The sequence below is a fragment of the Leishmania martiniquensis genome, chromosome 27, assembly GCF_017916325.1.
Source record: "Leishmania martiniquensis isolate LSCM1 chromosome 27, whole genome shotgun sequence".
Lineage (NCBI taxonomy): Eukaryota > Euglenozoa > Kinetoplastea > Trypanosomatida > Trypanosomatidae > Leishmania > Leishmania martiniquensis.
In genome coordinates, this window is record NC_090162.1 from 1,099,550 (window position 1) to 1,112,500 (window position 12,951).

The window sequence follows — 12,951 nt, forward strand, 5'->3', positions numbered from 1 at the left end:
CCTTTCTCGTCTCGCCAGTCTTTCTTTCCCTTCACTCTCCACTCTCGGCCTATGCTGCGCGCATAGAGGTGCACACGCACAAATCGACTGCTTCCGCGAGTGTGTGTCTGCTGCTGCTTCTGGGAAGAGCAGAGTCACGGCCGCAGAGCTCGGGGAAGCGTGCACAAGAGAAGACGCTTAGACGTACATCAAGTCGTTGCTTTCCTGGGCGTGCGTGCGTGTGCGTGTGCTTTCCATGTCCCTCGACGCTGATTATGAGGTGGAGCACCACGCGTTCGTGGTGGGGTGCAAGGTGGAGGTGTGCCGCTGCACGCACCGCCGCACCGGCGCCAAGTGCGCCGTGAAAATATACCACACCGCATCGATGGACAGCCGGCGTGTCGCCATGGCGATGGAGGAAGGCACGCTGGCCAAGTCACTCCCAGCGTCGCCGCAGCTCGTGCGCGTCTTTGACGTCTATGCAGAGGCGGATCGGGTGTCAATTGTGATGGAGTACATGGCGCATGGCTCCCTCTACCAGCTACTCACCACCCGCGGCGCCCTCGCGGAAGCCGAGGCTCGCGAGCTGACACGGCACCTCCTCACTGGTCTCGCCCTCCTGCACGCCAACAAGGTCATGCACCGCGACATTAAGCCGGAAAACATCTTCCTGCGCACCACCGCGAGTGGTGGCGGAGCTGCCCAGACTGCGACGACGGTGGCGGCCATTGGTGACTTCGGCTTTGCCACGCGCCGAATACCGCACGATGCGTTCGTTGGCTCCCCGCAGTACAGCGCGCCGGAGTTGGCCCTTGTGGCACTGCAGGACCGCCACATCCACGTTGGCGCTGGTCTGCCTTTCTCTGCGCGCCCCCTGTACAACGAAAAGTGCGACATGTGGTCAGCTGGCGTGGTCGTATTCGTGATGCTCACCGGCCTTCTGCCCTTCGACGGCGCCACCCCCAAAGACGTCTTCACGGCGGTCGTGCGAAATGCCATCCCCTTCGATAAGGTGCCGCCTGGTCGGATGAGTCCCTCTGCCAAGATGCTGATCCGAGCGCTGCTGACGCCGAATCCGTCGAAGCGACCATCGGCTAAGGAGGCGCTGCGGCACACGTGGCTGACGGGCTGACGCGTGACATCGGCTGAGTTGCGTGCCCCCTCTCTCTCATTCTCGCAGCTGCCACACACACACACGCGCGCACGGAAAGAGAGAGAGATACTGTAATGCACGAGCACAGAATCAGCAGAGAGGACCTCATCGCGAATGTGCGTGATACCACCTTCTTTCCACGACTGCTTGCACCACCACCACCACTCTTTTTTTTCTTCTACCCTTCACCACCGTTTGCTGTGTGTGTGTGTGTAGAGAGAGAGAGGGAGGCGCAAAGGCGGAGTCCCACACACGTGTGCGCTCTTGCGAGCTGCGGCTGCCGTTTGTTGCTGGCGCGCGTGCGGCCGCTCTCCAAGCGGTTCTTTTGCATCTTTTTCTCCCTTACTTACCCCCTCCCCCCCATTCTCTGTCTCACGGAAGGGCTGACCGGCACTCCCCGCCCCCATTCTCTGTCACGCACACACACACACACACACAGAGGTACACCGGGAAGGAGCCCACGCGTGGGTTGAGCGGGCAAAATCAGATGGGCCTCGATGCAGAGGCGATCGCCTGCTCGAAGGGGCACTTTAGGAACCACTACTTGCTGGGCGACGAGATCGGCAAGGGTGCGTATGCCGTCGTCTTTCGCTGCATCCACCGGGGGACGAAGGCTGTGTACGCGGTGAAGATTGTGGACAAGAAAAAGGCGGGGCCAAAAGACATCGACGACATCACGCACGAGATCGACGTGATGGGGCGCATTGGGTACCACCCGAGCGTGGTGCAGATGATCGAGTACTTCTCCACGGAGCGGCATTTTTACATCATCCTCGACCTCTTGTCAGGCGGAATGCTTTTCGACCGCATCGTCGAGCTGCGGCACTACAGCGAAGCCGACGCCTCAGTTCTCGTGCGCAACGTGCTCTCGGCGCTGGCGCACATTCATTCAAAAGGTGTCATTCACCGCGACCTGAAGCCGGAGAACCTGCTGCTGCGCCACGCGGCCTCGCCGTCAGCCCCGCCAAACTCGCATTTGACGGATGTTTGTCTCGCAGACTTCGGGCTGGCCGGGTATGTACCGAGCACCACCTGCTGCGGATCCCCCTCGTACATCGCGCCGGAGGTGATCAACGTCGGCTACTACCGCACACGCAAGGCGCCGTACGACTGCAAGTGCGATATTTGGTCACTGGGCGTCATCACGTACATTTTACTCAGCGGCAAGATGCCATTCCACGGCCGCAGTTTCAAGGAGACGTTTGAGTGCGTCGTCGGCAACCGTTGGTCCTTCGGCGGCGACGCGTGGGCGAGCGTCACCCCAACAGCGAAGGACTTCATTCAAGCCTGCCTCACATACGACCCGGAGGCGCGGCCGACGGCGCTGGAGCTGCTGCAGCATGAATGGTTCGCCTGCGAGCAGCCCCATGTGCACCTTGAGCGCAGCCTCGAGTCCCTACGCGAGCTCACCAAAAAGAAGGTGAAGGCTGCGGTGCGGGTGTTCTGCTGGACGCAGAGCCTCCTCGGCCCGCTGGACTGGACGCCGCCGTTCATGCGCTTCCTGCGGCACACCGACAAGTTCTCCACGGTCCTTACACATCAGTCGCAGACGGACCCGCAGCGGGTGCACACCGTCGACTTTGGCAAGGCGCTGGATCACGCGAAGCCCGGCTGGCGCATCCAGGACTGCTGCACGTGCCCTTCAGAGAAGGTCTGCCGGCACATCCAAAATGTACACGAGTACCTTTTCGTCGGCAAGCGCTCCATGGAGGTGTACCCGTTCATCGACGAGCTGCGGATGATGCACGAGGAAGCCGAGGACAGCCTCACGGAGAACCCGTGCGATGCCGAGGCGAGGCAGCGGCTCGACAGGGTCAACTACCTCATCGAGGCCGCCTGCGTCTTCTCCGATGAGTTGGCGAAGGTACCGGAGGGGGAGCTTAAACCAAACCTCATGCTCGACGGCTCGCGCAACACGCTCTTTCGCGCCCTGGGCGGCTCTCGAAGTGTCACCAAGTCGTGGCAGGAGACGGAGACGGAGAAGGTGGCGCGCCGGATGGTGGGGAACATGCGTGCGAAGAAGTCGCTCGCAGCGGGCACTCGCGCGGGGCCTGCGTCCTCCCCGGCGGGAGGGAAGACAACCAAAGCTGACGCGTGGCCGCCGCCGCCGTCGTCGTCGTCGCCGAAGGCAAAGCCGTCCAGCAAACCGCCCAGTAAGCCCTCGTCAGCGAGCAAAAGGATCTCTGCGGGGCCAAAGACAGCCTCGGCGAGCAGACGTTGATGGCGGCGATGCAAGGCGCGGGAGCGTTCGGGGCGTCCCCCATCATTGGCGACACGAGCGCCGCACGTGTGTGGCTTGCCTGAGGGTGCCTTTCCGGGGAGGGAGGAGTGGTGGTGGTGGCGATGATGGGGTGGGGGCCGCCCCTTGGCGGCCGCGCCGTCGTCTTTCCCTCTGCGGCCTGCGTGCACATATGCACACGCACAGCGTACGCGCACCCACACCCGCACCCTTCCCCCACTCCCTCTGCCTCTACCTCTGTCCCTCCCTACATGCCTCTGACACGTATACAATATAGGTGTGTGCCTGTGTGTGTGTCTGTGTGAGAGAGCTTTTTGCTTTCGTTTCTGTTGACTGTGCACTCCCCCCAAAAAACACTCGGGGCGATGCGAACAGCAACAACAACAAAACAACCTCACCGGCATCGACGACGACGAGGGACAGAGACAGAGAGAGAGAGGGAGGGCAGCAACACCACCTGAGGCGCGCACGCCTGCGGTGTGTGTGTGTGTGTCTCCCTTTTCCTCGTAATGACGGGCAGGCTCACCCCCTCCTTCTCTCTCAGCCTCTCTCTCTCTGTCTGTTTCCTTTTGCTATCTTTCGCCGCCTTCTGCCGCTGCTGCGACGGCGGTGATGGCACGCTTGCACCTGTCTCCTCGTCCCCCCTTTCTCCCCTCTTTTCCCTTTCCTTGATTACCTATGCGCATCTGTGCTTGTTGCTTTCGTCTTCTGGGACTGCCGCCCTCTCCTCTCCGTTGTGTGTGTGTGTGTGTGCGCGTTGAATATTTCCGATTTCGTTTCGATGTGCAATGCGAAGGCGCTCAACGAAAGAAAACGAAAAAAACCCGCTCATGCCCATTCCAGCAGCCAAAGGAAGCGCATACAGACAGACGCACTCCAAGACGATGACGGAGAGCGGGCGAGGAGAGGCCACTGTGCAATGACGGCTGATACCGCGGCCACTGCCATGGGAGGTGCCCGCCCCTTACCTCCCTCATGGACCACCTCTCTCTCTCTCTGTTCCTCCCCGTCCCCCACACTTCATGCCCCGATGTACTCCTGCTGCTGCTGGTGCTGCTGCGCGCTTGCCGCAGCTGCCCGGCCTACTGTAACACTGTGCAGGTGCGTGCGTGTGCTTGTCGTGTGCCAACTCTGTCAGCGCGCACACTCTCGCACTTATATTTTCTTTTCCGCCTTTTGCTTCTCTCCGTCTCACATCCTCACTGCCGACTCCTTTGCCACGCGCGCCGAAGCTCGGTGCGGCCCGTTGAATCAAACCGCCCTCCCCCCTCTCTCCTGCCTCAATCTCCTCAGTGGTGGTATCTCACAGCCCCCTCCCCCTCACCTCCCCAAACATACACACACACACATACACATAAAGAGACACCACGGCCAACGCACGGGCGGGCGGGGAAGAGCGTGACGGTGACGGCACCCCACGTGACCCACCCGTCTGCAGAACAAAGACTAGAAGCACAATGCTGCGCTGCAACATCTCTCAGCGGGTGCCGACGCACCCGGTGGTGTCTGTCAAGTCGGGGCTCGTCTTTGAGCGCAGCCTTGTCGAAAAGTACGTTGACGAGCATGGCCGCTGCCCCGTTACAGGGGACCCACTGTGCAGGGAGGACCTCATAACCGCCCAGGGCGCTGTTCCGGACGCGTCCGTTGCGGCCAGTGGCAGCCTCGGGGCCGCTTCTGTTCCTACGCTTCTGGGGCGCCTCCAGGTGGAATGGGAGGGGGTGGCGCTGGAGCAGTTCAGCCTCCGGCAACAGGTAACGCAGCTGCAGTTGGAGCTGGCGCACGCATTACAGCAGTACGACGCCGCCTGCAGGGTGATCGCGCGACTCGGCAAGGAGCTCGACGCCCTCCGAGGAGGCCAAGCGATGGCCTCCGAGGAGGCCGATGAGGGCGCTGCTGCGGTGGTGGTGCCGGCGGCGGTGCTGCGGCGCATGGATACTGCTGAGGCGGCAGAGCGCCAGGCGTGCAAGCAGCGCAAGGCGGCGGCGGCCGGCTCGGTGGCGACCGCACCGTCGCAGCTGACGGAGGAGGCGCAGTGGGTGGCCGCCACGTCGTTTTCAGCCACTGCACCGTCTGCGCGCTCGGCGGTGCGTGTGGCGGCGGCGGCGGACGACAGCAGTGCGGGCATCTTCGTTAGTGCTGCCACGGGCGATCACGCAATTGTGCGGTACAGCCCTGTCAGCTTCCGTGAGGAGGCGCGCGGTGTAGGGCACACCGCCGCGGTGCACACGCTGGCGAGTCAGCCGGGCGGCATCCTGCTGTCCGCCGCTGAGGATCAGACGGTGCGCGTGTGGTCGACCAAGGCCGCTGCGCTGACGGTCATGCACACGCTGCGGTATGCGAGCGGAGTATCTGCGATGAGTCGGCGGACCGTGGGTGGGGCGTATGTGCTCTGCGGCGCCGCTGATGGCGTCCTCACCCTCTCCGACCTGGAGAGCGGCACGCACGTTGTGGCGACGGCGCCGCTGACATGCGATGCAGCGTCGCGGGCGCTGATGTGCGTGGAGCTTCATCCATACGCCTCGCTGGCAGCCGTGGCTTTGCAGCCGACGGAGCTGCAGCTCTGGGATACGCGTGAGATGCGCGCCGACACCGTCATCTCCAACTTGCACGGCACTGCCTCGCGCGCGCACATCGGTAGCGTCAGCTTCAATGCCGACTGCGTATCCCTCGCGGCTGGCCTCACGGATGGCTCGACGTACGTGTGGGACCTCCGCCAGGTGCAGGCCCCTATAGCAGTGCTGCCGCCCAGCACTGACGTTATCCCAGCCACGGTGCGCTACGCTCCAAACGGACTCTCTCTCGTCGTTGGAGGACACGGGGTGAACTTGTACGACTGTGCACGCCTGCCGGCCTCGCGCGCCTCGGTGGAGGCTACAGCGACGGCCGCACTGAAGACGGGTGCCGTGTGCGACATGTGCTGGACGGCGAACAGCGAGGGCTTGCTGTGCGGCTCCGTGGATGGCACCGTCCGCCTGTATTCCACTGTATCCAGCAGCGAGTAGCGTCTCGGATGGCGAGGAGGGACGGGTGGAGAGGTCTATGCGTTTCTGTGAGTGTGTGGCGGGGAAGGGAAGGGGGTGGGGGAGAAAGAGATGCGGAAATGGCGTTCATCTATAGCGCTCCTCACAGCTCCGCCTGCTCTGCGACGGTGCCACCTTGCGTGGCTGTGCTGTGACCTGCGCGTGGGAGGTGGGCTTTGAGAAAGGCGCATGGGTGTGCCGGCGGCGTCGGCGGCAGAGAGGGGTGGGCGTTAACGTTGGTGACTTTTGTATTGCGACACACACACACACACAATAAAAAAATGTGTGGGATACGGCAACGACGAAAAAGGTGGAAATGGAACGGGCAGAGCGTCACGTCTATGCGCATCAATGCCCTCGCCCAACACGCAGGCACGACGAAGGAGGTGTGTGTGTGTGTTAGTGTTAGTGCATACTTTGGTCGAAGGCGCCAGAGGAGGGATGGAGGGTGGGGACCCTATTCCCCTTCCCTTCCCTCCATCTCACAAGTCCTGTCCTTTCCTCAGCCCTTCACTGGGCCGCGGCGCGCCTGCACGCACACATACCCGCGAGCAGTGGGGGATGGTGCGACGAGAACGATGCGTGCGCGCGTGTGTGGGGACATTGAACGGGGTCCCATCTCCTCCCTCTCTTTTCACTCCGTGTCTCTTTTACGTTCTCGCTCGCGCCCCTCCGCCTATCGCACACCCCATCCAGTGATGCATCATCGTTCTTGCCCTCTGGTGCAGTAGCGGCTGCACCGCTCGCTAATGCGATCCTTTACCACCTGCACGGTTTCCACTCCAGCAGCAGCCGTAGCCGCCCCCGCCTCCCCGACGGCCGCCGCTGCGCCCCTGAAGACGGCGGCCGTCGGGACGTACTTCTTAGGCTCCTCAACATTTTCTGTCTACGAGGAGATGGCGCGCCAGCTGCGCCAGGAGGGGTGGCGGCGCAAGACGGAGGCGGGGCTTGCGACGGTGGATGTCATTCTGGGCGATCGCTTCCACATTCCATACTCACTTCTACGCGGCGAGCGGATGGCATTGTCGTCGAGGTTTGGCGGGACACGATGGGTAAACTACTTCGAGGGCTCGCATCGGCTGACGCTCAAGGCGGCGATGGTACAGCTGATGAAGGAGGTTGACACGCAGTGGGCTAGGTGGCTGCCTGAGTCCTATGCAATCGGCGGGGACCAGCTCAAGAAGCTAGATGAGCGGCAGGCGCTGCTCGAGTCGCTGATGCTGGCCGGCGACGATGATGCTGTGTGGATCGTGAAGCCAAGCAGCGGGGCGAAGGGCCGAGACATTGTGCTGCTCCGCGCTGCGGCGGTGCCAGGGTGGCTGGAGCAGCTGCCGGAGTCTGGCAGGGTTATGTACGTGGTGCAGCGCTATGTCGACCGTCCGCTGCTGCTCAGTCACGGCCGCAAGTTCGACATCCGGGTGTGGGCATTGCTAATGAGTCCCTACAGCATCTACGCCTACTCACAAGCCAGTTGCCGCACCGCGAGTGTGCCGTACGATATGTCGGATATCACCAACATCCACGCCCACCTTACGAACCACTGTCTGCAGGTGAACGCGGAGCACTTTGGCGAGTACGAGGGTGGAAATGAGATGTGGCTGCCACAGCTGCAGGCCTTCCTCACTTCCATCGGCAAGCCGCCAGATCTTCTGGAGGCCCGCGTGCTGCCGGCCATCAGGGAGCTTCTCGTGCGCACGCTCCTTGCGATGATGCCGCAGCTCGTCGTCCCAGCCACGGAGGCGTACAAGTGCTTCCAGCTTTTTGGCTACGACGTGATCCTCACAGAGGAGGCTGAGGTGCGGCTGCTGGAGATCAACGGCTCCCCTGGCATTGCGGAGCGCTTTCTCGCTCCGCTGGTGCGGAGCATGCGAGAGCTGCTCGGTGCAGGACCTTCGCACAGCGCAGGCTCGACCATGGCCGCCTGCGGCGTGGGCGACAGGCGCGATGAGGAGTGCAGCGAGAGTGACAGCAGCAGCAACACCGGCAGCTTAGCGAGTCCGACAGGCGCGCCCAACAGTCGCCCGAGGTGGCGACGCACTTCGCGTGCTCCCTCTGCAGCGACCTCGCCCGTGCGGACGATGCGAAGTTGGCGGCTGGAGGATGAGGGCTTCGTGCTGCTGTGGCGTCGCGGTGATGCGGTGCCGCCCGGCTTAGTGGGTGTGTCCTCGTAGACTCGTGAATATGCTGGCGTATTGAAAAGAAGAGGTAGACAGTGCGCGTGTGTGTGTGCCATACAAACGTCCTCTCATCTCACCCCCCTTGCTGCCTTTTCACTGCCTCGCTGATGTTTGGCGCCGCATGCGAGGGCGCGTCTCTCAGTTTGTGCGCGTCTCTGGGCGAGGTGCAGTCCCTCCCTTTCCTTCTCCCTCCCTCTCCCCCCAGCCTCTCGTTCACTGCCGCCTTTCTGTACCCAAACCTGCCATCCACGGCACCGCGCGACCACCAAAGGTTGCGAAAAGGATGACACAGCCGCCATTTCTACAAAGGGCGCCCCCCTCCCCCTCGCTGCCACACGCGGAGGGGGACGAGGTGGAAGAGAGGAACGTGTGCGTGTGGGAAGGGCACATATATATATATATATGCATATATATAGAGAGAGATGGCGACAGTGACGCATCCATGCGACACTACGACCTCGGGTGCGTGAGCGAAGACTGCATGCCCACTTTCCGCGCTTTTTTGCTTTCCTCTCAGCGTTTACTGCTGAACGGTCGACCACAGCGCAGCTTCCGAGCACCGTCAGCCTTCACCCTTTCCCCCTTCTTCCCCTATTCACCCCCATCCCTCTCCTCTCGTGTTCGTACCTCCCCTCTTTCACACAGACTCATAGCTGTGCACAAACGTGTCTTACCGGTCCTTGCCGCAACTCGCGATTTTGACGTGCGCTCCTTCGCTCTTCAGAGTGTGTACTGCGAGGCATCGCCAGGCCATTAACGCCCCCCTGCTCTTCGTACTTCACCCATTCATCCTTTCTCTTTCGCGCCCTCAATGCGGATACAGCGCGTCGCACAGAAGGCACCAGCTGAGGTGCCTCTGCGCCGCTCCGACGCGGACGGGCCGTCGCCGAGGCAGCACACCCCTGCAACCGCTGTCGCCAGCGCCAGCACTCCCCTCGCTGCGGCGTCAGCGGAGGAGGTGGCGCCAAAGGTGATCATGTCGAAGGCGCAGCGGCGCAAGTTGAAGAAGCCGGCGGTGGTAGTGACGGCCGAAATGAAGGAGAGGGCTCGGGAGGAGACTCGCGAGCTGCGCAAGTACCTTCGCATGGTCAAGTCGAACGGTGCTCGACGGAAGGTGGCGAAGCTCCATGAGAAGCGCCCGCGCGAGTGCAACATGAACGAGGAGGCTGCAAACGCCTTCGACACGGACTACCGTCCACATAAGAAGGGGCGCCGTCTCGAATGAATGAGAGAGGGGGCGTGGGAGGGGTGCGCCGGTCGGCAACGGTTCTCTGTCTGTCTCTCTCTTGCACGCATGGGTATATAAATGCCGACGTGTGATTAGTGTGTGTGTGTGTGTGACTTTGAGCGTCCTCTCGTCTCGTCCCTTTCTGCTTCACACACACTGCGGTTGGGCAGCAGACTGAGAAGTGTCGAGCAATGCGATGGCGTCACGGGAGAGTGACGTGACGGGCCGGAAAGGAGTGGCGGACATACGCTCGAACTTCCCTCCCCCCTCCCCTTGTGGCCTAATGATGGAGGGGGCGACCTCGACGGTGGGGAGGGGCACCAGTCGTGTGCTTCTCCTCGTGGTGCACACGTATGTGCACCCCACCGGTGATGCCCCGCCACCACCTTCGAGAGGCTCTCCTCGGTGGCTGGGCGTATGCCTATATGTCCGTCTTCTGCAGTGCATACGCGCGCGATGCCATGTGTTGTGTGTGCAGATGCGTCACGGCAGATACACAACCTTGTCGACACCACGTCCATCCACCCCGTCCGCACCATGCCCATGCCGCCCACCACTTCTCTTCTGTCTCCCGCCTTTCGCATCCGTCCTCACCCCCCTCCCCTCCCCTTCTCCCTGCACGCGCGCGCGCACAGTACCCGCAGTGGAGGATACAGCGAACGCAGCAGACGAGCGTCTGCGCGTCGGAACAGTCACCCCCCCTCCCCCTCACCGCCTGTACATAGATCTTTTCTCTCTTCGTTTCTCCTTTGGCCGCTATCTTCTCTCTGCCCCCCCCTCCACCCCCCTCCGTCGATGAGCGCCTCCTCGCCCTCTCTTCACGGGAACGGGCGGGCGGCCGCACAGTCGCCACCGCAGCCGGCCACCGCCGCAGTGGCTTCCCCAAAGCATGCCGGTGCGGTGAATACGCTTTCAACTGCTCGCCGCGGCTTTGCCATCAGCCAGCGCCTACAGGAGATGGAGGCACCGTTGATGGAGCACCTCGCCCAGCAGCGGTACGCATGTCCTTCTGCCGGAGTCGGGGCTGCAGTGGCCGCGGCCCAGCCTGCGGCCCACTGCACAGCCACAGCAGTGCCGCCGCCGTTACGAGCGCCGCGACGCGGCGCCGACCCTGCCGCCCCGCTGAAGAAGGTGCGTGTCCCCCGTATTCTTCGAAACGTTCTCGACGTCAACGCTGGCCTCCCGTCGGGCTCTACCCCGTCGCCTCTTGCGACGCAGCAGCACGAAGTCGCGCCCCACCCCCCGTCGGCGGCTACCGTCGTGCCGGCCGCATCGTACTGCGTGGCGCATGAGCGGATCGGCATTCTCTACCACCCTCTCGCTGTTGTGCGCACGGCGTACGCGGAGACGGAAGTGCGCCTGCATCCCGCTGGTGATGGCGCCGCTGCGGCACCTGTTGCTTCATTCACCACCGCGGCCACTACCCCTGAAGGCAAGACATACTTTGAATTGGCTGACTTCGATGCCGTTGATGAGGACCCACACACACCAGCAGAGTGGCTCGCGCTGGGCGGTGGCGGCGAGGGTGGTACCCCGGCCACGTCGCGCTTCTTCAAGACCGGCGGCCCGGGCGGTGGCACGGTAGTGTGGCGGCCGTGCCGCGTGAGGGAGTACGATGAGGCCAAGCAACTCTTCTACGTGCAGTGGGCTGACGGCACGGGGCGATGGACGCACCGGCTGAACATCCGCTTCGACGCCGAGGACGTGGCGCGATGGGAGGCGCGTGTGCGGCGGGCCGACGACTACCGCAGCGACACAGAAGCTGCCATGCGCGAGGCACTCTACATCAGCTCAATACCGGACTCCTGCGTGACGCCGATGGATGAGGCGCAGATGGAGCGCGTTCTGCGCGGCGTCGCGACGCGATTTCCCGTGGCCCATTTGCACCTCATTCAGCAGCGTACCGAGGAGGCGGAGTCGACGTACTACCGAGCCGTGAAGCTGGCGGTGCACACGTACACGATGCGCAGCGCGGCAGAGCAAGCGCGGCTGCGCATCGCCGACTTGCCGCGCGCTGGAATCGAAGCCCAGCCCTCGCTCCGAGACCTGCGCGGCACTATCGACACGCCGGTACCGAACTTCCTCGTTGCCCGCGCGTACGTGGAGGAGAACTGCTTCCAGGTGCATGCGCTCATCCAGGACACGCTGCACGCGCTGCACACGCTGTGGTTCAACTACACCTCGCAGCCGCTTTGCGTGTCGCGCTACGAGGCGTCGACGCTACCGCTGCGGCTACCCCTCTTCGTCTCCACGCAAGAGGAGCACGGCGTCGCAGTAGGGGAGCGGCTCAAGGGTGAGTGGACGTCGACGGTGCAGTCCACGCTGCAGAACAACCTCGACGCCTATTTCAACTTCTACGAAGACGACATGGCGCGGTATGAGGCCAGCCGGATGTGCCGCTTTGTGCGCTTGGTGAATTGCATGATGCGCACGCAGCTGCGCGCGCTTACCATGGCGTCGCTGGAGTCGTACACCGCGTGCCTTGAGGAGTACATCGTTGCATCCCCCAGCGACGCTGACGCGGACCATGCGGATTCCGAGACGATGGAGGTGCTTCCAGAAGACGCAGCGGAGCGGGCATACTGGGCGGAGCGCATTTCCCAGCTGGAGGCGCGCCAAGCCGCGGAGAGGGAGCGGAAGGCGCCGGAGCAGAAGGGCGCTGCGAGTAGGTCGCAGCGCCCTGGAACCGCCGCCGCGGGGGCGCAAACGAACGAGGACGAGGAGGCCGCACCTCCGCAGCTGCACCTCCTCTGGTGTCCCGGCACTCCGCAGCTGACGGAGTCGCTAACACAGCGTGTCGTGAAGCTCATCCAACATGTGAATGGGCTGCGGCCGCTGTTTTACACAAAGCTCGTGGTGGCATCTGCGTATGCGTCGTCGCTGCCACAGCAGGGCGTGTTCCACGACGGCGGCGACGAGGGGAGAGATGCGAAGGAGTGCGTCATCGTGCTGGACCCACCGGTGACCGAAATCGAGCGCAGCGTGCTGGGTGTGATGGAGCGCTGTCTCGAGCACAGCAATGAGGTGGCGGCCATGGGTGACCAGCTGTTCCCCTTGCTGGAGATGGCACCGGCGTATCTGCATCCGCTCGGCGCCGACGAGGCGGAGGTGGTCGCGGTGCGGGAGCGCGTGTTAGCGGTGCTGCGCAGCAACCG

At 63.1% G+C, this 12,951-nt stretch overlaps 6 protein-coding genes across 6 annotated transcripts in view; all 6 read left to right on the plus strand.

The window, feature by feature from the left end:
- Positions 1–235: 235 nt before the first annotated feature.
- On the plus strand, positions 236–1,111 carry LSCM1_03603 (uncharacterized protein; the record flags this gene model as incomplete). Its single annotated transcript, XM_067321138.1, has 1 exon — positions 236–1,111. The coding sequence occupies one exon, from the start codon at positions 236–238 to the stop codon at positions 1,109–1,111; it is 876 nt and encodes a 291-aa protein (XP_067177748.1).
- Positions 1,112–1,619: 508 nt separating this feature from the next.
- LSCM1_03604 (uncharacterized protein) lies at positions 1,620–3,353 on the plus strand (the record flags this gene model as incomplete). Its single annotated transcript, XM_067321139.1, has 1 exon — positions 1,620–3,353. The coding sequence occupies one exon, from the start codon at positions 1,620–1,622 to the stop codon at positions 3,351–3,353; it is 1,734 nt and encodes a 577-aa protein (XP_067177749.1).
- A 1,475-nt stretch (positions 3,354–4,828) lies between these two features.
- LSCM1_03605 (uncharacterized protein) lies at positions 4,829–6,373 on the plus strand (the record flags this gene model as incomplete). Its single annotated transcript, XM_067321140.1, has 1 exon — positions 4,829–6,373. The coding sequence occupies one exon, from the start codon at positions 4,829–4,831 to the stop codon at positions 6,371–6,373; it is 1,545 nt and encodes a 514-aa protein (XP_067177750.1).
- A 767-nt stretch (positions 6,374–7,140) lies between these two features.
- LSCM1_03606 (uncharacterized protein) lies at positions 7,141–8,562 on the plus strand (the record flags this gene model as incomplete). Its single annotated transcript, XM_067321141.1, has 1 exon — positions 7,141–8,562. The coding sequence occupies one exon, from the start codon at positions 7,141–7,143 to the stop codon at positions 8,560–8,562; it is 1,422 nt and encodes a 473-aa protein (XP_067177751.1).
- An 817-nt stretch (positions 8,563–9,379) lies between these two features.
- Positions 9,380–9,793, plus strand: LSCM1_03607 (uncharacterized protein; the record flags this gene model as incomplete). The annotated part of the gene is made up of 1 exon (XM_067321142.1): positions 9,380–9,793. One exon carries the CDS (start codon positions 9,380–9,382, stop codon positions 9,791–9,793), a length of 414 nt encoding a protein of 137 aa, XP_067177752.1.
- Positions 9,794–10,591: 798 nt separating this feature from the next.
- Positions 10,592–12,951, plus strand: part of LSCM1_03608 (uncharacterized protein) — a gene marked incomplete at both ends in the record, with an annotated part of 13,005 nt that continues 10,645 nt past the window's right edge. Inside the window, one exon of the mRNA XM_067321143.1 lies at positions 10,592–12,951. This exon is cut by the window's right edge and continues 10,645 nt beyond it. Coding sequence (XP_067177753.1) covers positions 10,592–12,951 — 2,360 coding nt within the window.